Source organism: Mirounga leonina, unplaced genomic scaffold, assembly GCF_011800145.1.
Source record: "Mirounga leonina isolate KUSES-001 unplaced genomic scaffold, KU_Mleo_1.0 Mir_357, whole genome shotgun sequence".
NCBI classification, from domain to species: domain Eukaryota; kingdom Metazoa; phylum Chordata; class Mammalia; order Carnivora; family Phocidae; genus Mirounga; species Mirounga leonina.
This window is the reverse complement of record NW_023270702.1, coordinates 5,433,029-5,456,144: the sequence shown is the minus strand read 5'-3', so window position 1 is coordinate 5,456,144 and position 23,116 is coordinate 5,433,029. Positions and strand designations below refer to the sequence as shown.

The following is a 23,116-nucleotide window of genomic DNA, read 5'->3' as shown; positions in this document are numbered from 1 at the left end:
CAGTTTCTGCTCTGCATTCGTGGCTCTTGCCGACCCAAGAGACAAAATGCCTTCATGAGAGGAGTACTATTGACCCGTCATTTAAAATGCCTGGTGAATTAAATCATCACTCTCTCTTAACGTCACATAAAAAAAGGTCATTCCTCAAAGTTTGTATTTTTTTGAGAGTTCATGGACATTTTAATAGTACTTTATTTAGGCATATATCATTTTTTTACTTACTGATTGGTTGCTAACATGAATTCAAACAAGTATGCAGTTGCTTTTATACCGCATCCAATCAGGATTTAAGACAGTTGCCATCCTCAAGTCTTAATCCTCAGAGAACAGCATCTCCAGGAGGTTGATCTGAAGACATTCAGATTCTACCAATTTTTTAGGTGTTCCCTAGTTAAGTGGTGTAGGCAATGCAGTGACTTCCAAGTTTTTTTCTGAAGTCATTATTTGAGTCTTTCCAATAAGGTTTTTCTCCTACTTGGCAGAACACACTTCCTTCACTAACCTGCTTCAGCCCCTCTCATACAACTGGTTCAGCCTGCACACGGTCCGGGCACCAGCCCTTCCTCCCAGTGTCTGTGGACACTGTAAAGTAAGTGGAAATGGTCTCTGCTCCACAGCCTGGCTGAACTCCTCAAAGCCAGTCATGCTCACCTACTCCTAGCGAGCCTCTGGGAGGCTGCACCGTGCACCGAGCGTGGGGTCCCCCCAAATTTTGCATTTTTGATTGGTGAGGGATGGAGGCAGAAGAACTATTTCAGAGGTAGAATTATTAAAATTTGTCAATGATGTAGATACATAAAAATAAGTTTTAAGAACATGGCAAATTTCAAAGATTAATGGCCTTGATAAGATATTGCTTTCATCTAGAGAATAGGTGATTAGCAATGGGGAGCAGGTTTGGGGAGGATTAATAATGAACTATAATTAATACAGTTGGACTTGGTAAATTTGGGGCTCCTTGGATTTTTCCAGTAAGAGGTTGCAAATATGGGAGTGTGGCTCATGGAAGCCAAGGGAGATGATTTCAAGGAAATGGGTGCAGCGGTTAACAATTGCCAAGTGCTTCCTGGTGTAATGATATGCATGGATTGAATGATGGAATATACACAATGATGAGCAGCCTCTGAAAAAGCAATTTTTGTAGAACAGTGATGTTAAAGCTCAGAGTTAAGGAGTGAGATGGTAGTGGTAGTAAGGCACTGGAGGATTGGTCTCCTGTAAGTCACTCTTTCTAGAGAGTGGGAAGTGGAAAGACTAAGAGTTTAATCTCAAGTTGACACTTACTGGAATCACCTGGTGAGCTTGTTAAAACAGATCGCTGGGCTCCAGCTCAGAGCTCCTGATTCTGTAGTTCAGAGGTGGAGCCTGAGAATCTGTGATTCTAATACGTTCCCAGGACTGATGCTGCTAGGTCCGCGGGGACTGCTGTTGGGAAATCATCGATTTAGAATTATTGATGTAGATCAGGTATTTGCAACCATGCACAGTTGATATTTTAAGCCAGATGATTCTTTGTTGTGTGGTGTTGTGCTGTCTTATGCTTTATAGGATGTTTAACAACATATGTGGCCTCTACCCACTACACGCAAGTAGCACCCCCAACTTGTGACAACTAAACAGGTTTCTAGGCACTACCAAAATATCCCCCAAGGGTCAAAATTGCCCCCAGTGGGGAACCACTGCTTTAGATAATTTAACGCGTCTGAAAAACACTGTCTACAGATAAATCCAGAATATCTGAGGGAGTTTGGCCTGGAAAATAAGGATACGCATGAGACAGTGGAACAGAGCCTCCAGTGTAGTAAACTGTGCTCTTTGGAATTAAATTCCAGATTATGAGTGAGGGCTCAATTATTAGCTTTTAGTGAATTAACCCCAGAAAATCAACTTGGAACTAACTTCCACTGTAATCCCAGGCTGTTTTCAGTTTTCTGCATCCTGGAGCCCTGAAAATCCTATCTGGTAAATTATCCCCATTTCATGAATGTGGCTTTGTCTTCTACAATATAGGCTTCCTGGATCCCTGCCTCCACTTTATTTAAGTGCCCTCAGTTATGACTTCCTTATTCTGAAGGCCCCGCCATTTGTTTGACAGAACAGTGTTCTGTGCCAGGTTAGCAAATTTAAATATTCCATGCCCAGAAATGTTGTTTTCTTTTGTTTCTTATTTGTGTCTTACGGGCAACATATGATTTTCTCTTGCTTTTTTATCCAATCTGACAATCCCTTCCTTTTGATTGGGGTGTTTAGACCATTTATATATAATAATATTATTGTTAGAGGTTGGTTTAAATTTACCAACTTGCTCTCATCTGCTTGTTGTTCTTTCTCCTTTTTTTCTGCTACATTATTTGAAAATTAAATATTAAGATGAAGCATACCTGGTATAAAATTATCCATTTTGAGATGAGCCATTCAGTTGCATTTACTACACTCACATGTTGTGCAGTCACTACCTCTGTGTAGTTCCAAAACATTTCAATCACCCCAAAAAATCCTTGACCCATTAAGTAGTTATTCTCCATTTCCCCTCTGTGAACCTTCAATTTACTTTGTTTCCGTTGAATTACCTCTTCTGGATAGTGCATATAAGTGGAATAATAGAATATGTGACCTTCTGTGTCTGACTCCTTTCACTTCACATAATGTTTTTGAGGTTCATCAATGCTGTAGTATTCCATTTAATGACTGAATATTATTCTGTGTATGGATGCACCCTAATTTGCTTATCTATTTGTTAGTGAATATTGTGGCTATTTTTACCTTTTGCCTATTAGTGAATAGTGCTGCTATGAAAATTTGTGTACAAGTATTTGTTTAAATATCTGTCTTCAATACTTTGCATATATACGCAGAACTGGAATTTCTGGGTCATAGAGTGATTCTGTCTTTAACTTTTTGAGAAATTGCCAAACTGTTTTCCACAGTGGTTGTACCATTTACATTCTCACCAGCAACATCCAATTTCTCTATATCTTCACCAACATGTAACTTTCCATTTTCTTGATTATCACCAATTTAGTGGGTTTGAAGTGATATTGCATTGTGGTTTTATTTTTTTTTATTTTTTAAATTTTTTATTTGAGAGAGAGCGAGAATGAGCATGGGGGTGGGGTCAGAGGGAGAAGCCAACTCCCTCTCGAGCATGGAGCCCAATGCAGGACTCAATCCCAGGACCCCAGGATCATGACCTGAGCCAAAGGCAGTCGCTTAACCAACTGAGCCACCCAGGCGCCCCCCATTGTGGTTAAAACCACATTTTCCGAATGATTAATTGGGATACTGTGATTTATAATAAATAGATATTTGGTCTTCAGTCTGTTTCTGGCACAGAGCTCCTAAAACACTTTAAAATTCTTAAGTAATGAGAGTGATAAAGGTGTCTTTCGTTATGTTAATGAGATCACTTTTGGGTCACATCTGAGGATAGGGGCTGGTTGCCAGGAGAACCCACAGTGTAATTAAAGGGTTGGAATGTTCCTTAGGGTTCATCCACCGATCTACAGGAAGGGGAGAGGGGCTGAAGGTTGAAACAATCACCAATGGCCAATGATTTAATTAAGCAGCCCATGTAATGAAGCCTTTTTAAAAACCTGAAAAGACTGAATTTAGTGAGCTTCCAGGTAGGTGACCACATGGAGGTGTTGGGAGAGTGGCAAGCCTGGAGAGGGAGGGCAAAGAAGCTCCATATCCTTTCCTCACACCTTCCCTACGCATTTCTTCCATCTAGTTGTTTTTGAGTTACATCCTTTTATAATAAACTGGTGAACTAGTTAAGTAAAATGTTTCTCTGAGTTCTGTGAGCTGCTCTAGCAAATTAGTCAAACCCAGGAGTGGATTGTGAGACCTCTGATTTATAGCCAGTTGGTCAGAAGCACAGATAACAGGCTGGGCTTGCAACTTGTGTCTGATGTGAGGTTGGGAGGGTAGTCTTGTAGGACTGAACGCTTAACCTGTGGAATCTGATGTTTTCTCTGGGTAGATAGTGTCAGAATGAAGTTGAATTCTTGGACACCTTGCTGGTCTCCTAGAATTGTTTGTTGGTGTGGGGAACACCTTCCCCCCGCTCTCCCCCACACACACTGGAAATTAAGTCTCAGAATACCAAAAGACTAATTATGCTGAGCATTTTTTCATGTGCTTATTGATATTCATATAGATTTTTTTTTTTTTTTTTTTTAGAAATGTCTATTCAAATCCATTACCCATTTTTTAATTGGGTTGTCTTGGTGAGTTATAAAAGTTCTTTACATATTCTGGATACTAGACCCTTATAAACAATTAGCAAATATTTTTTTCATTCTATGAGTTGTCTTTTCACTCTCGATTATGTCATTAATGTACAAAATGTTTTAATATTCATGAAGTCCATTTAATCTATTTTTTCTTTTATTACTCATGCTTTTGGTATCATAGCTAAGAATATATTGCCACATATGAAGATCATGAAAATTTACCTGTATATTTTCATCTCTGAGTTTTATGGTTTTAGCTCTCACATTTAGGTCATAGATCATGTTTTAGTTAATTTTTATAATGGTGTGAGGTATGAATCCAACTTCATTCTTTTCATGTGGATATCCAGTTGTCCTAACACCATTTATTGAAAATACTATTCTTTCCCCATTGAACAGTCTTAGAACCCTGGTCAAAAAGCAGTTGACCATAGCTATGGGTTTCCTTCTGGACTCTCAGTTTTGTTCCATCAGTCTGTATGTCTGTCCTTATGCCAGTACCACACTGTTTTGATTACTGTAGCTTTGTAGTAAGTTTTGAAAATGGGAAGTGTGAATCTTCCCACTTTGTTTTCATATTCAGGATCATTTTGCCTGTTCAGGGTTCCTTTAAATTTTATATCAGTTTGAGCATTGGTGTTCCAATTTCTCCAAAAAAAGTCATTGGAATTGTGATGGGATTGTACTGAATATACAGATCACTTTTGATAGTACTGCCATCTTAAAAACATCACACCTTTAATCCATAAACATAGGATGCCTTTCTATTTAATTAGGTCTTCTATTCATTCAGCAGTGTTTTCTACTTTCCAGTATACAAGACTTTACCTCCTTGGTTAAATTTATTCTTAGTTATTTTATTCTTTTGGATGCGATTATAAATGAAATTTTTTTTTTTAATTTTCTTTTCATATTGTTCATTGCTGATGCATTAAAAAATCAACTGAGTTTTCAGGGTTAATCTTGTGGCCTGCAACTTTGCTAATTTGTTTACCAGCTTTAGTAGCTTTTCTGTAGATTCATGGGGTTTTCTATACAGAGGATCATGTCCTCTGCAAATACAGATAGTTTTACTTCTTCTTTTTCAGTACTTTTTATTTCTTGTCTAATTGCTTTAGCTAGAATATCCAGTAAAGTGTTAATTAATTCTTATTTTAAACCACCTTTGCATTCCTGGCATAAATCCATCACGATGTATAATCTTTTTAATGCGTTATTGGATATGATTTACTAATATTTTGTTGAGGATTTTGTACCTATATTTATAAGGGATATTGGTCTATATTTTCTTATGATGTCTTTATCTAGTTTTGGTATCAGAACACTATTGGTCTCATAGGATGAGTTAAGAAGTGTTCCCTCATTTCTATTTCTTGGAAGAGTTTGAGAAGATTTCATGTCAATTCTTTAAATTTGGGTAGAATTCACCAGTGAAGACATTTGATCTTGGACTTTTCTTTGCTAGCAGGTTTTGATTACTGCTTCAGTCTCTTTACTTGTCATAAGTCTGTTGAGATTTTCTTTCTTTTCTTGAGTTATTTTTGGTAATTTGTTTGTAGAAATGGGTCCATTTCATCTGGTTATCTAATTTGTTGGCATACAATTGTTTATAGTATTCTCTTATTCTCTATTTCTGTAAGGTTGGGATAATGTTCCACTTTCATTCCTGATTTTAGTTATTTGTGTCTCTTCTTTTTTTTTTTTTTGTTAATCTAGCTAACTGTTCTTAAATTTTGATTTTTTTCTTTCAAAAAATTTTTTTATTTTGTTGATTCTGTGTATTGTTTTTACTTTGTATTTTATTTATCTTTGCTTCAATCTTTATTTTCCTTATGCTAGCTTTGCATTTAAATTGCACTTGCTTTTCTAGTTTTTTCAAGTAAATTTAGTTTTTTCATGTAAATTGATTTGAGATAGTCTCTTCTAGTATTTACTGGTGTTTACTGCAGTAAGTCCCTTTGAGCACTGCCTTTGCTGTGTCCCATGTTCATGAAAGGGAAGACTTAATATTGTTAAGATGGCAATAATCTCCAAACTATTCTATTTGCTAGCCTTACAGAATGAGTTGAAGAGTGTTTCCCTTTCCAATTATTTAAAGAGTTTAAAAATACTTGGTGTTAATTCTTCTTAAACATTTGGTAACCTTCACCACTGAAGCTAATTTGGGCATTGGCTTTCTATTGTGGAAAATTCTTGATTATTAGTTCAATCTATTTACTTGCAATTGGTATATTCAGATTACCTATTTCTTTTTGATTCAGTTTCAGTAGTTTGTGTCTAAGACTCTGTCCATATGATCTAGGTTATCTTATTTGTTCATATAAAATAGTTCAGAGTATTCTCTTCTAATCCTTTATATGTCTGTAAGGTCAGTGATATGTCCCCTCTTTCACTTTGATTTTATTAATTTAAGTGTTTTTTTCTTGTTCAGCCTAGCTAAATGTTCATAAATTTTGTTCATCTTATCAAAGAACCAACTTTTAGTTTCATTGATTTTCTATATTATTTTTCTGTTCATTTTTGTTCTCAAATCTTTATTTCCTTCTTATTGTGATTTAATTTGCTCTTTTTAGAATTTTATAAGGTTGAAGTTTACATTATTGATTTGACCTCTTTCTTCCTTTTTAATATAGGCATTTACAAATAGAAATGTCCCATATGCAATGCTTTAGCTGTATCCCGTAAGTTTGGACATGTTGAGTTTTCATTTTTAATCAATCTCAAAATACTAATTTTTCCATGGTTTCTTCTTTCAGCCATTGATTATGAGCATGTTGTTTAATTTCCATATATTTGTAAATTTCCCTCTGTTACTGATTTCTAATTTGTTTACCAGCTTTAGTAGCTTTTCTGTAGATTCAGAAAATATTGTGGTTGAATAACATATTTTTTATAATTTCAATATTTTTACATTTATTGATATTGTTTTATGGCCCAACTTATGGTTTGCCAACATCTCTGTGCACTTGAGAAAAATGTCCATGCCCAATGTATTTGTTATTGGGTAGAGTGTTCTACAAATGCATGTTAGGTCTGTTTGGTTTATAGAATTTTTCAAGTCTTCTAGTTCCTTGTTGATCTTAAGTCTGTATTTTTTATCTTTATTGAAGCTTTATCCTTGGGTTCCTCAGACTGGATGATCACAACTGACTCATTTTCAAGTTGATGGATTCTTTCTCCTACCAGCTCAGAGCTGCTATTGAGTATCTTAGTGAATTTTTCATTTTATTTATTTATTTATTTTTAAAAGATTTTATTTATTTATTCATGAGAGACAGAGAGAGGCAGAGGGAGAAGCAGGCTCCCAAGGAGCAGGGAGCCCGATGTGGGACTCGATCCCAGGACCCTGGGATCATGACCTGAGCCGAAGGCAGACGCTTAACCATCTGAGCCACGCAGGTGCCCAGTGAATTTTTCATTTTAGTAATAGTACTTATTATATTCAGAATTTCTGTTCTTTTAAAATATTTGTCTATTTATTGATATTCTCTATTTGTTGAGACCCAGACATTTTTTGAAAGAAAAAATGCACTGGAATTTAGTAAATTTTTGTGAATGTAGATCTTGCAACCATGGAACTTTAGTCCTACTAACAGTGAATGTTGACAGAGCTAGAGGCCCCATGCTCCTCTGTGTATTAGCATTAAGCCCTTCTTACCCAAAGTGGGCCCCAGAACTTGGTGGGCATCACCTGGGAGCTGGTTAGAAATATAGAATCTCAAGTCCCACTCCAGATACACTGAATCAGAAGCTGATTTTTGACAAGACCTTTAGGTGATTCCCATGCTCATCAGAGTTTGAAAAGTGGTGGGCCCAAAGTCCTGGAACCCACCATGCTTTCAGAGCCTTCAAGGTACCACATACTATTTTTCATAATGGTAATTTTGCATTTATTTTATATGACTTGATAAATGTCCATCTTCCTCTCTAGATTGCAACCTCACAAAGGGAAGTCTGCTTACTGTTGTACACCAGAGTCATGCACATAGTAAGTGATATAAAATCTGTCAAGTAAATCAGTGAACCAGACCCTGGAATCTCATTCTTATCTGCTTCCTCCAACCCCAGATCTCAAGTAGGTTTAAGAAGAGGGTTATCTTCTTAGTTAACATACTCAGAAAACCTGAGTTTTCTTGGATCTCCTAAGGATCATTAGGGAGCATCTCTGAAATAAGGAAACATCTTTGAGATAAGGAAACTAGTTTTCCTTAACCTTTTGTTTAAAGTATGTATTTACCCAAAATTTGAGTTTCCCATCTGATAAGTGTTCTCTATTAGAAAGAAGCCATTGAGCATATTTTTTTTATAATCCTGCAGGAGAACAATTTTTTTTTTTTTGCGGATTTTTTTTATAGAAGTATAGTTGAAACACAATGTGATATTAGTTTCAGGTGTACACCAGTGATTTTGACAATTCTGTGTGTTATGCTATGCTCATCACAAGTGTACCTACCTTCTGTCACCATACAACACTATTATAATACCATTGACTATATTCCCTATGCTATACCTTTTACCCTCATGATTTATTCATTCTGTAACTGGAAGTCTGTGTCTCCCACTCCCCTTCACCCACCTTGCCCATTCTTGCCTTTCCTCTGGCAACCGTCACTTCTCTGTATTTATGGGTCTGATTTGGCTTTTTGTTTGTTTATTCATTTGTTTTTTAGAGTCCACATATAAGTGAAATCATTGTATTTGTCTTTTATTTCACTTAGCATAATACCCTCTAGGTTCATTCATGTTGTTTTAAATTGCAAGACCCTATTATGGCTCAGTAATATTCCATTATATGTACGTGTGTATGTGAATCCATTTGTCTTTATCCTTTCATCTATCCATGGACACTTGGGCTGCTTCCATATCTTTACTATTATAAACAATGCTACAATAAACATAGGGGTGCACCTATCTGCCACCCCATGTCTTTTTATTGGAGTATTTAGACCATTTACACTTAAAGTAATTATTTATAGGTGTTATTGCCATTTTGTTAATTGTTTTCTGGTTGTTTTTATAGTTCTCCTATGTTCCTTTTTTCTTCTCGTCCTCTTTCCTTGTGATTGAGTTTCTGTAGTATGCTTGGCTTTCTTTCTTTGTGTATCTATTATAGGTGTTGGGTTTGTAGGTTACCATGAGGTTCATATATAGCATCCTAAGTATATTGCATTCTATATTAAATTGATGGTCACTTAAGTTCAAACACATTCTAAAAAAAATTCTTTTCTACTACCTCCATGTTTTATATATGTGTTGTCATATTTTATATCTTTTTATTCATAATTTTCTTCTAATTATGGCCTTTTCCACTTAAAGATGTCCCTTTATTTCTTATAAGGGGTCAGCTTAGTGGTAATGAACTCCTTTAACTTTTATTTTTCTGGGAAACTCTCTCTCCTTCATTCTGTATGATAACTTTGCTGGGTAGAGTATTCTTGGTTGTAGGTTTTTTCCTCTCAGTGCTTGAATATATCATGCCACTCCCTTTTGCCCTGCAAAGTTTCTGCTGAAAAAGAACAGCCTTATGGGGTTTCCCTCATATGTAAGTTTCTGCTTCTCTCTTGCTACTTTTAAAATTCTTTCTATTATCTTGGATGTTTTAATTATTAGGTATTGTGGTGTGGACCTCCTTAGGTTCATCTTGTTTGGAACTCTGTGCTTCCTGAACCTGGATGTCCATTTCCTTCCCTAGGTTAGGGAAGTTTTCAGCTGTTATTTCTTCAAATAAGTTTTGTGGCCCTTCTCTTCTGCCTTTTCTTCTGAGACCCCTCTAATGCAAATGTATGTTTGCTTGATGTTGTCCAGGAGATCCCTTAACCTATCCTTATTTTAAAAATTCTTTTTATTTTTTGCTGTTCAGCTTGGGTGCTTTCCATTACTGTCTTCCAGAACACTGTTCTGCATTTGCTAGCCTACCGTTGATTCCCTCTAGTGTATTTTTTATTCAATTATTGTATTCAATTCTGATTAGTTCTTTTTTACATTTTATATTTTTGTTGAAATTCTCACTGAGTTCTTCCACTCTTCTCTCCAGTCCAGTGAGCATCTTTATGATCATTACTTTAAACTCTTTATCTGGAATATGGCTTATCTCCATTTCATTTACTTTGGGGGGGGGGGGTGTTTTTTTTTTTTTCATTTGGACCATATTCCTCTGTCTCCACATTTTGCTTGACTTTCTACGTTTATTTCTATAAATTAAGCTTAACAGCTACTTCTAAACTTGAAGGATTGGTTTGTGTATGGTCATCCCCTGTGTAAACTGTGTGTTTGGTAAGTTTGGCTGGCTGGAACTGTGGCTGGCTTGGGCTGGGAGGTCCCTGGTGGGATGGCCGGAGCTGAAGTGGGCATGGGCTGGGGGAGGTCCTAGGGCTCTCCACACAGAGAGCATGCTGGCAGGGTAGCTGAAGCTGAAGTGGGTGCAAGCCAGTGTGTCCTGAGGGTTTCTGCAGAGAGCTCCCTCACAGGGCAGCTGGAGCTGAGGTGCAGTGTGGGCCATAGGGTCTTGAGGTGCTCCATGCATGGGCACCCTAACAAGTTGTCTGGGGCTGCAGTGGTATAGACCTGGAGTGTTCTGGGCTGCATTTTACCTGTTACTTTGGTGAGACAGCTGGAGCTGTAGTGAATGCTGACCAGGTGTGTCCCATTGTGTGCTGTGCTGTGCTGTGCTGTGCTGGAGCTGCTGGGGCTGGTGTGGGCTAGGGGTCCAGGGCTCCTGATATGGGAAGCTGGCTTGAGCACCTGGATTGCTTTCATCCATGCTATCGAGGTGGATGGGGAATGTAAGCCATGGCCCTCACCAGCCCCTCTGACCAGTGGAAAGTTCCAGCAGCTCTCCTACTATTTGGCAGCATTCTAAGGCTGGATCTTTTGTTCTTTTTATTTTGTTTTTATTTAAATTCCAGTTAACGTACACTGTAATATTAGTTTCACATGTAAAATTTGGTGATTCAACACTTATATACAACACCTGGTGCTCATCACAGCAAGTGCCCTCCTAATCCCCATCACCTATTTCACCCATCCCCCCACCCATCTCCCCTCTAACCATCAGCTTGTTGTCTATAGTTAAGGGTCTGTTTTTCAGTTTTCCTTTCTTCCTCCCCATGATTGTTTCTTAAATTCCACATATGAGTGAAATCATATGGTCTTTCTTTCTCTGACTTATTTCACTTAGCATAATACCCTCTAGCTCCATCCACGTCATTGCAAATGGCAAGATTTCATTCTTTTTTGATGGCTGAATAATATTTCTTTGTGTGTGTATATATATATACACACACACACACACCACATCTTCTTTATCCATTCCTCAGTTGATGGACATTTGGGCTCTTTCCATAACTGGGCTATTGTAGATAAACCTCAGGGTGCACATATCTCTTCGAACTAGTACTTTTGTATTCTTTGGGTGAATACCTAGTAGTGTAATTTCTGGGTTGTAGGGTAGTTCTATTTTTAGCTTTTTGAGGAGACTCCATACTGTTTTCCAGAGTGGCTGCACCAGTTTGCATTCCCACCAACAGTGTAAGAGGGTTCCCCCTTCTCTGCATCCTTGGCTAGGGCTGCATCTTTGATATACTAGTTGCCTTTTAAACTACAGTGTTTCTTCTTTGCCCTGGGACAGGAAAATTTGTTCAGGGTCCCCCAGTACTATTACTCCTCACTGCAGTTTGCAGTGCCAGAGAGGGGGGTTCCTTTCATTGCTTTGTAAAGAGGACAAACTTTTAATCCTGCATGATTTCATTAGGTTCGTTTCCTTAGAGTTGTTTTCTCCATCAGGAAAGGCTATTAGAATATGAGTAAACTACTATAAGTTAACAAAACCAACACTAGTAAAAGACTTTTCACTTAGAATTCATATATATTCATATATTCTAGCTTGTCCTGCCTTCCCATGAAAGGACTTGAGGCTATTGCTTACAACTAAGGGAGATACGAGAAAACAAAGCAATTTGCCAAGGTATGACACATTGCTACAGTGATCCTCTGATCTCTTTCCCTGGGCAGGCTGATAAAAGGGTCTCCCCTATTTCATAGCCTAGAAAGCATCCTGTTGTGGGCAACAGTTTTGTTCCCAGTCTCCCAAGAAGTAAAAGGTGGTTCTACAATATTCAAACTACTCCAATATTCTCCCAGTCAAAAACAAAACAAAACTGATAACAGTAAGAGACAACAGGCAACATTAACAGTGCTTTTATTTACAAAGAATTATTTTTACTTGGCTGTTTGGAAAACCACTAACATTTTCACTTTAGAAAACATTAAATAATAAACAAGATGTTATACAGTACTTTGGATAACTTCTGTCAGTTTAGTGCAATGTAGTATTGGCACCTAAAAGTGACCTTTTCAATTATTTTCCCCTTTCCTCTTCAGTTGTGCAGTTATAGGACCACAAAGGAAATGAATCACTAAAAATGGATCTAAAGCCCTACTGCCTGGCCCTTACTCGAAGGCTCACTGCTTTACATCCTGCTCTGGTCCTGCCTCCACCCAGTTAAATGACAAAGATATTCTGTTGTAACTATTTTCAAAAAAAAGAATTTACCATTTTGTGGAACTTGGGAGATTCCAATTGATAAAGTGAATTAGGTGGCAGCGATCCGGACAGTGGTGTTGAGCAGGGAACTCTTTCTCAGTGGCCAAGTTGTCACACACATTGTAGAGAGAATGCACCAGATAAAAAGCTCTCTAACCTCTGTTCCTTACTATGGTCTCTTTTAAAACCTAAAATATCCACTGAGCAAGTGAAACGTTATACCTTTACCAAGAAAAAAAAAAAAATGAACCCTACCACATTAGGATATTAAGATACTAAAATACACGTCCATCATACTCTTTTAAGAATACGTTTTTGTGGTTTTTTTTTTTTTCCTGTTTTAATCCTGCTACGTTTGCCACAGGGAGGTCTTTTAGTGAGCTCTGCACTTGGTGGGCTTTTCCCCTTTTGATTCTCCTCCATTAGGAGCCAAAAGGTAAATGCCTAAAAAAGACTGTGGCGTCGTCCAAATAACTCCGTTCTGAAGATTTTCATTACATAATAATAGGATTAAAACATCTTTCAGAAGATTCTGTTAACTCTACCTTGACATAAGAACATCTTTAACCATCTTAAATAGACAGATTTTCATCTAATTTTTTAAAAGCCTCAAAAAGAGAGAGGAGAGAGGGAGGGAGGGAGAGGGAGATTCACTTTTTTTCTTAAACAAAGGATTCTAATTTAACAATTGTCCCTGCCAGGAAATGCCCCCTTGCACTCCAGTCTAAGCCTGTTTCCTCTTGTTCTATTCTTAGCACATATGGAGAAGAGCTGGTCACCATCCTCTCTGTACCAACCATCCATACACTGGAAAACCAGCAATGGTTTGCCCCTCAGTCTTCTCTTCGCCACGCTGGATAATCCCAGTTCCTTTACTTTTTCATCATAGATCTTTTTTTCCAACCCTTTAATCATCTTTGTGATTCCTGGCAAAAACAGCAGAAAATATTTTGATTAATCAGAAATGAAGAAAAGCCTCATGAGTAAGTTGCCATAAAAGTCGTGTATTTTTTAATATGAAGGTAAAATATCCAGGGAGGAAATGTAGTTAGGGGTTCCTAGATCCTAGAATTCCAATCTTGTCCTCTTGCTCTGACGTGTGTGTGAATCCAACAAAATGCCTCCAAGCACAGGACTTGCTTCCAATCCCGTTCTGACAAGACAGCACATAGTTCTGAGCTAGACCTGCCTAAATGTATATATGGACTTAAAAATTAGTATGAAAAATCTGTTTCAACAGACCTTCCCCCATGCTTCCCCTCGCCCTTCCAGAAACAGCATCTTTTCTCTGAAACAACCAGAGCTTTTACAGAGCTTTTTACAGATTACCAGAGAGAGCCATGTTATTGTAAAAACTGTTGGTTTTAAAGTATAACCTGAAACAGTGAGGGTTTTATATGGTAACTGCAGCTTCCTGTCTACCTGAATGGTTCACTATCCTTTTACAGTGATCAGACTCAAGGCTGTGAAAAACTTCATCCCTCCGCTACCACACCTGACATCTCTTCCGATTTTCTCTTGCTGCCAAAATAAAGTCATGGCACTGGATGACCTTTCACTGGGTAGTTTTTTGTTTTTTTTTTTTTTTTAAAGATTTTATTTATTTATTTATTTGAGAGAGAGAGAGAAACAGCATGAGAGGGGAGAGGGTCAGAGGGAGAAGCAGGCTCCCCGCTGAGCCGGGAGCCCGATGCGGGACTCGATCCCAGGACTCCGGGATCATGACCTGAGCCGAAGGCAGTCGCTTAACCAACTGAGCCACCCAGGCGCCCATTCACTGGGTAGTTTTTAATCTAAGAGATCCCAAGCTGCCTTTTCCCTTGCAACTAGAGTCTGTAAATATTAGGAACACGTAACTACTTAATATCAATAGCACATTTACACAAAACACACTACTAACGAGGGATTACGTGCCCACCCTACATAATTGTTTTTAAAAAAAATACAGATAACGAGAATACATCTTGATATGTTACCCTTCTTTTATAAAGTGAATGGCAGTAAAAGTCAGAGTTCAGGTTAGGCCCAAGCTAACAAGTGAAGGGGAGAAACCAATTTCACAAGCACATTGTACAACATAGCTTAGGGGAAGTCAATACTACTCATGGTACAACACTGAACAGATAAGAGAATGGCCATTTGCACGCATTTCTTTTGAAAACTTCTCCCACAGTTTGCTACTAGGAACACCCCGTAACCAGGACAAAGGATGGCACACGTGCCCAAGGCCTTCCTAAAAGAGCCGTAGCCTGGAAGGTAACACCCAAAGCTGGCTTGGATGCGCCCACAGGCGCCCCTTGTATTTCAAGGAGGGTGTCACTGTTCATTGGAATTGCACAAAAGCAGGCCACGAGGTGTGGGTCACCCACCAGACTTTCTCCTGACCCACTGACCCATTCTTCTCCTAGGCCTGATAAGAGGGAGGAGAGGACAGGAGGTGAAGATTGGAAAAAGAAAAGAGCAACAGGGGAATTCATTGCTAGTTCGGGTGTTGCTCGCGTTCTTCAGAGCAATGGCCTTTTCTCAGGCTCACATCATCCAATCCAATCTCCCCAGTGTGGCCACGCCTTTTTTCACCTCTGAAGATGACCTGGGGAGAGAATGCACACACCAGTCAAGCCTCCTCTGCCCCTTCCCAATGCCCGCTTGTTTCGCAAAATAAAGGCAAACTTTCCCCCAAACCAAATAGTGAACTTACTCAACAGAAGGAAAGACTAGAACATAACCAGTGTCACCAAGGCTTGCCTTTTGGTAAAAACTCGAATCATCAGTAAACTATTAATCAGACCACATCACTCAGAAGCAGTTACTCTTTAAAAAAAAAAAGCCATTCTGAATGACAGACTACCTCAATTTAGGAATGCTTATGAAGTGGACACTTTGCCAAAGATTACCAAGGTTAGAAGTAAAAAAAAAAAAAAGAGAGAGATGGAATACAAAGATGTAGAAATAAGAGCCGAAGATCTGGAAGATCATAATCATGCAGCCTATCCTAGACGTTTGCTCTTTTTTCATTGGGTTAAGCTGGCTTTGTTGCCTAAAATGGATTTGAACCGGACACCACAATCCAATCACAGTGTTGTTTTACTTATGTAAAGTACAAACACTTTCTTGTATTTTTATCTTCTTTAGAGCATCCTTGCTCTTTTAAAAACCGAAACCTTTCTATGCTGTAATTTGAAATGACTTTATTTTTCCAAACAATATTTTTTTCAAAGGGTAAAACAAATCTAAGATAAAAGCTGTATTAATGGAGTCTATCCCTTTTAACATAGTTTCTAGAAACCATACCTATAGTCATAGATGCAGAATCTCCTAATAGCAAGTTTTATTAATGAGCATAAATATGCATTTCCAAATACATTATTTCGATGGGATGCTACAGATAATTTTATTGCTACCTATGACTTGATTACTTAAGATAAAATTTATATATCCAATCAAAGCTTTTCCCACATCCTGTCCTGAATTATTGTTCTTGGTTTCCACCCAAGGCTGCTTAACTATGATCTCTGAGGCAAAATTAGACTTTAAAGAAATATTTAAAAAAAAACAAAACAAAACACCACTTAGGGTAACTGAAAAGTAAAGGCATTGCAGAAAAAGGAAAAGCAGGTACAGTTAAGCTCACCATCTCTACCCTTTCAAGTTGTTACCTTTTTCTTTTTTAATTCCTGATTTTTTTTTTTTCCATTAAAAATAGGGGCTTTTCACCAGCACTGGGGGAGAGTGGTGGTAGTCATAGGTTGCAATGAAGAATGTCAGAAGCAGCAAAAAGGGATTATAGGAAGAGGCAAAGAACAGAGTTCTCATATCCAGAAAAACACAAACCTTTGTGCCTGAATGCGTGAAGAGAACAAGGCTTCTTCAGATTCAGATCTCAGAGTTCTCCTATGAAAGGAAAACTTCCCAGGCTCTGCCCCCTTTGCAGTTCTACTTACGCTCTTGACGTCAGCCCCTCGCAAGGTGATCTGTGTGTGCCTCCAGCCATGGCCACCATTTCTTCCCCACAGGGCTGCTCCGTGGGCACTGTGTTTTCTCACAAACACCTGGAGCGCGCCGGAGCGCAGCCCCGTCACCTTGTGCCTGAACGACAGGCACAGGTCCCCTGAATGCATGAGGTGGCCGAGAGGTAGCACCAAGCGAGCAGCCTTTCCCCCTGGGCCTTTGGCTCCCGACACTGTCAGATACTGTCCACCTGGAATGGGAAAAGCAGGGCTGTGTGTGTACGTGCCGACATCCCCGTCTAGCACCAACAGCATGGATGGCAGGTTTACTTTGAATAAACTGCAACCTGGGATGGTCATTTGTACAGAATACCAGATTTGGGGAGAAAAATAGGTCTTATTTCTAGGCCTCCCTTAAATTCTGTGATTTGTGTTTACAGAAAACACTTGGCTCATGGAGAGTGCAAATTACGCCCAGGATGCGATAATGAGTAATCCTAACACTATGACCATTTCCTGTTGAATATGATCAGACATACACAGGCAGACACAAGCTCGCCATCCTCACCAGTGTATGATTATGTTGTCAAACTGGCTGGCTGGTTGACCCTACGTTGCCAGGGAGAATTTTCTATGTGGATAATTAACCCCCAGGCAGTAGAGCAGATGGTAGTCTAAAGGGGCACTAGATAGTTTTGTTCTTTCTTCTCTCTTTTTTTTAATCTCTAAAGCAAGAAGCGTCCTTTGGAAAGGTCAGTTTGCCATGTTTCTCACACTGGAGTACCCCTGGCCCCAAGAAGATGCAGAGGTGTTCTGGACACCTACATCTTTCTGGAGCATCAATTTTATTTGTAGGTAAGCAGTTTAAGACACTTTTACATCAAATCTATAACATTATATATAATTAATATATAAATTATTACATATACATGTACACAAAACATTAAGGAAAACTTGCACTTTGGACAGGTCACTTTGATGATGTCCTCAGATCCCTAGGGCTGCAGGGTTTGCTTCCCCCTATTGTTAGAGTAACCGCCACGGCCACTGAGAAGTGGGGGTTGGGGTGGCCCCTTCTCAAGAGAGGAAAAGTTGCAAGTAGTATTTTGAAACTCAGTCCATGTGCAAATGACACTCCCCCCAGCTGTTTTACTACAGCCAACTGAAATACAACACTGTTTCAGCACTGAATTATCCCTAAGAAATATGTGGTTGGAATGTTGAACACCTGTTTTGGTAGAAATGCTACTTACTTCTCAGTTAAAAGATACACCATCCTTTCTTTCTTATGCTTACTCTGTGTAAGACATGATAATTTGGGGGATGTCCTGTTCTTCAAGTGACTTCTCTGCTGAGTCCCCTCTGAGTATTCAAAGGACCAAATCGGTGATTTGTGTATAGTCCGCCTGTGCCAGGTTCATTAGCCTCTCTCAGGAGCATCTGTAGCCCCGCTAACAAGTCTTCGAAGGGAACACTCGTTCGGCTTGGTTTGCAGCTGCAGAAGCAGAGACTTGCAGAGGTGAAGGCACCCAAGATGCCACCCTGCCAGCGAGGGGCAGGGTAATGTTTTGAGCTCAGAACTGCCTGACCCCCTATTCAGCCCTTGCTGCTCTCAAACTGGAATCACGGGCTGGAGGGTTTCTGTCCCCCAGGAGACCGTGAACTTGTTGATGTCAGAACCAACCTTTCCCCCAAAGCACCTCATTTCATATCCTAGCCTATGTAGGGCTTTGATGTCATTTGTTGAATAAAAGATGTTCTAAGAATATGGCAAAAAAACCTGCAGGGCAATAGGTCCTTGAGGCATGTACTTGACTCACCGAAAACACACACAGAATTTATCCTCCTCCCCCACCTGTGCCCCATCAAATGCATCCGAACAATATTTGGGGCCAAAACATTTAGATGGGGCTTAAATGTCTCCCCATAAGTCAGCTTTGAATCATCACAGGTGTATTTGGGTTAAGACTAAGATATAAGGTTATTACAATTAACCTGAAAGTTTTAAGAAAACAAAACAAGGATTACCTTGAGACCCTGTGGAACGTACACTAAGATCACTATGCCAGACACGGCCTGCAGACAACCTAACAAACCAAGGCATCCTAATGAGAGCCAAACAGTCCTGTTGTATAGGTATTTAAAGTAAAATGTAAATCATGATAAATGAGGCTATAACTGCTCTTTCTCTATGGGGCTGCTCTGTGGGCACCAGATTTTTGTTTTACCATAGAGAATTCTTTCCCTTTTTAATAGAAGGAAATGGTACGTGGGTGGAATAGTAGCTAAGGGGAAAAACTGATCTAGTACCCCAAACAAGTTACCTATTAAACAAAATAAAAATTTTATTTCAGATTCCAAAATACTGGTTTAAATATAAAATTACATTAAATATTTTCATGGTTTCAGTTTAAAGCATAATATCTAGTTTTTGATTTTTTTTTGTAGCATTTTTTTTTCAAACAAAACAAAAACAAAAAACCCAAAACTTGTCAGAAAGTTAGGTGATAAAATTTATTTATTTTTAACTCTGTACTGGTTTGTGCCTTTACAATTTCAATTAACGAAGAGAACACAATGTCCATTACTTTACCTGTTAACTGTGTGGTCATAAAAATGAGGGGGAGTTTTGCAGTGATTTTTTTTCTTCTATTTTTTGGCCTAGCTGAGAAACCAGCCCAGGTAGAACTAAGATCATTATGGTTTGCTGGCATTTACCTCTCAAATGCAAAAAGCTTAATTTTTTGTTTTTTAAGGGGAAGTAATACAGTAATGTTCACTGCAGGAAAAAAGAGAGAAATAGAAAAGCATAAAGGAAATTTAAATATGTCATGATCCCAAAAACCAGAGATAATTACTAACATTTTAACTTCTGAACTTCTCCTATGTAAATACATGAACACTAATGCACATGAATATGAACATTTGCAGTGCAATAACTTGTTTTCATTAAATATATCAGCCATTTTTCATAGCTCCAAGTATGCCATTAATAATTTAACCAATTTCTTATTGAAGTTTCCAAATTTTCACTTTTTATTTTTATTTTGTAATTTCAAGTTTTTATTTAAATTCCAGTTAGGTAACATATAGTGTAATATTAGTTTCAGGAATAGAGTTTAGTGATTCATCACTTACATATAACACCCAGTGCTCATCACAAGTGCCCTCCAAATTTTTACTTTTTTAAGATAAAAGTACCATAAAACAGTGAGACAAGCAAAAAAATAGTCGCAAAACATGAAAAGGACTAAATTCCCTTTTTAAATAAAGAACTGTACAAATCAATAATAAAAATCAATAATAAAAATACACAAAATAAAGGGCATCATAGAAAAAGATTACTTAAATATATGAAAAGATGGCCAAATTTTCACAGTAAGAGAAAATCAAATTAAAATTAAAAGGCAATGCCTTTTCACCTATAAGCTTAGCAAGGATAAAAAAAATAGTTTAATAAGATCTATTGGGGATGGTTCTTAAATATTACTGGTGAGAGCATAAATTGCTACAACTCTTATGAAGGTCAATTGAGAAAACTATCAAATTCAAAATGCCCATTCCCTTTGACCTAGCAATTCCACATCCAGGAATTTATCCTACATTCAAGCAGATATGAAATGATACATGTACAAGGCTATTCACCGTTCTGCTGAAAGGTGCCTCATTGGCACATTTGGATGTGGATGGCGGGTTAAACACAATGTGGTACATCTAAAAAGGAATGGAGTAATAGCCATAAAGAAGAGTAAGGTTGTTCTGTATGTACTGATGCAGGACAATCTCCAACAACAATGGCTAATACTATTTTAATGGTAACTGTGGGCCAGGCACTGCTTTAAATGCTTTACATACATTTAATAGACACTATTCTCTCCATTTCAATAGCCTGCTCAAGGTCAAAGCTAGCGCATGGTAGCTCTAGGTTTCAGCCCAAGCCTTCTGGCTTCAAAGTCCACGTGTGTGTTAACTCTTATAAGATATAATCTTTAAGTGACAAAAGCAAGGTATAGAGCAGGGGGCTATTGTGTAGAAAAATGTATCATCTCTGGAAAGATAACCAAGAAACTGGTTGCATCTGGGGATCTGGGGAGGGTGACTAGGAGCCAGGGCTGGGGGCGGAAGCCTTTATTTTCACTGTTGATTTTTCCATTTATGTCTATTTCAAAATAATGTTTAATGCTGCAATAGACATACTGGCATGTAGGAGCTGGCTTGGTCGCTATATATTTTAAAGTGAATACAGCACTGAGTCCGTTTCCTTCAACCCTGATCCCCAGAGATCAGGGTTTCAGGAAAAGGGCCCCCGGGGTCCAGCCTTGACATTTAAAGAAGGCTGCGTCTTCAGGGTGTCACCACATCTGTCAGCAGCGCAATCTTTCATCTCTGAGAGGCACATATTAATTTCACTGTCTCACAATGAAGTTCAAGACCGAATGGGATAAAACCTAATGAGCACCAGGAAAGCAGCTAGCAAATCAATGTACTCTGCAGGTGTTTCCCAAAGTTTTAAGTTTATTAGCATGAGAATATCTGCATAAGAAATGCACATTAAAAATCAGTCGTAATTGTGGGAATCCAAACATATGTTCCTTTACAAATGGTACAGTCTAGATAGAAAAAAAGTTAGCTTGGTAATTAGATAATACACAGAAATAATTAAATTGGTTCTATTCTTCTCTAGTCTTAGCATGGGATATACACACACTCACATCCCTGAACTTCCTAGAAGAAAAATAGGCATTTTTCATAATAAGCCTTATTAGTATTTTTCCATCAGTATCTGGTTAGAATTCCCCAACATACTCTAAAAAGCTCCTCCGCAATTCCAGCCTGACATACGCCATGCAGTCCTACCCCATCTTCCCCTCTGCCATCCTTTGGTCCTCCCATCCGCTTCCCAAGCTAGAGCCCGGCTGCTCAGTTTGGGAAGACCTGGGAGCATTCCATTCTGAGTCAGAGGCTCTCAGAGGTGGTGTAGCAGATTTTCTAATCCAACACTTATCCAATGCTCAAAACAACATCTTGCTACATGTCACCCAAACGCCTCCAAGTCATCCTGTTCTCTTTAGACAGCTCTGACGATTGGCAAGTTCTTTCTGAGAGTGAACCAAAATTGATCTCCCTATAGCTTTTACCTACTGATCTGATTTCTCATCCCCTTGTGGTTCCAGAATAACTGTGATAGATGTTGTTGGTCAAATATTTGAAGAGCAGTCTTGCTCCATTATTTCTTTTCCGAGCCGAACATTCTGGTTTCTTTACTTGTTTTCCCACAGGCTTTGAGATACCTTTCCATCTAGGTCGTGTTCTTGGAAGTGACCTACAATTATCTCTGTTCTTCTCAGACCAGAAAGAACGCACCAAAGTGGATTTGCCATTCTGGAAGAAATACCCTATTTCTATGGAAATGACCTAACTTTTTGGCAGTGATGACACAGGTTTCACTCAAACTGAGTAATAACTCGCTAAAATGTTAAAGGCTTTCACCCCTCTTGTTTAACTTCCTCTCGCATCCTAGCTATCAGCAGAAGGGAAGAGGGGAAGCGACACAAGCAAAGAAAGAATGGCCCCCCTTAGGGGCCAGAGACCATCATCAGGAGCTACCCAGTCACACAAACAGCCACCACCTCCTTTCAATTTGTTCTATGCTATCATCGCCAAATGACTGTTTCACATTTTTTGGTCTACCATTCTAATTTCCAATCACCTCTTTCTAGCAGAGGGCAAGTGGAACTTGGATCACCACAAATGTAAACATTTACATATGTAATGAATAATACAAAGTGTTAAAATACAAACCTGGTTCTACAACAGAATACGGAAATTTTAAAAATCAAGAATTTTACATGGATTTTCTACACTGGATGCCTCTGTGGAAGTATAATGAGGTCCTCTGAGTTTAGCATGAATAGCTCTCACCAATGTACCTTACTCGAAAGAGTTATTCATCATGACCATGAACAACGTTCACTATTCTATCCTACGTGACTGTCAAAGATGCTTCATCCTGTAGCCAACAACTTCAGGTCAGTGGTCAGTCAAATCTACAGGCCTGAGATCTGCTAAGCAGACAGTACACACACACAAGTGTAGGGGGGAGGCCACACGAAGTACAGGGAGGCCTAGATATGAAGTCCATTCTTTAGCTTTGTGGCCTTAGGAAAGGTATACAACCTCTGGGCCTCAGTATTGCATCACAGGGTGGGTGAGAGGATTAAACTGAACCAATAGGATGATGAATGAGTCAGGACTACTGTAGATATTAAATAAATGGTTTCTCTCTTATCCACAGATATCTGTGACATTAATAATAATGTCCTCAGAGTCAAGCTTAAATGAGAGGAACCTCACTGTGTGTATTGGGGGGGCCCACTAAAATTTATTTTATA

General features: G+C 38.6%; 1 protein-coding gene and 1 pseudogene across 7 annotated transcripts in view; both read right to left on the bottom strand.

The window, feature by feature from the left end:
• Positions 1–312: 312 nt before the first annotated feature.
• On the bottom strand, positions 313–14,029 carry LOC118026995 (annotated as a pseudogene).
• A 524-nt stretch (positions 14,030–14,553) lies between these two features.
• Positions 14,554–23,116, bottom strand: part of NPNT (nephronectin) — a 77,163-nt gene continuing 68,600 nt past the window's right edge. For all 7 annotated transcript variants that reach the window (XM_035030217.1, XM_035030220.1, XM_035030219.1 and 4 more), the window contains 2 exons: positions 16,719–16,975; positions 14,554–15,367 (listed from right to left, as the gene is read on the bottom strand). In XM_035030217.1, coding sequence (XP_034886108.1) covers positions 15,257–15,367; positions 16,719–16,975 — 368 coding nt within the window. In that variant the 3' untranslated portion in view covers positions 14,554–15,256. The remainder of the gene's footprint in view (positions 15,368–16,718; positions 16,976–23,116) is intronic.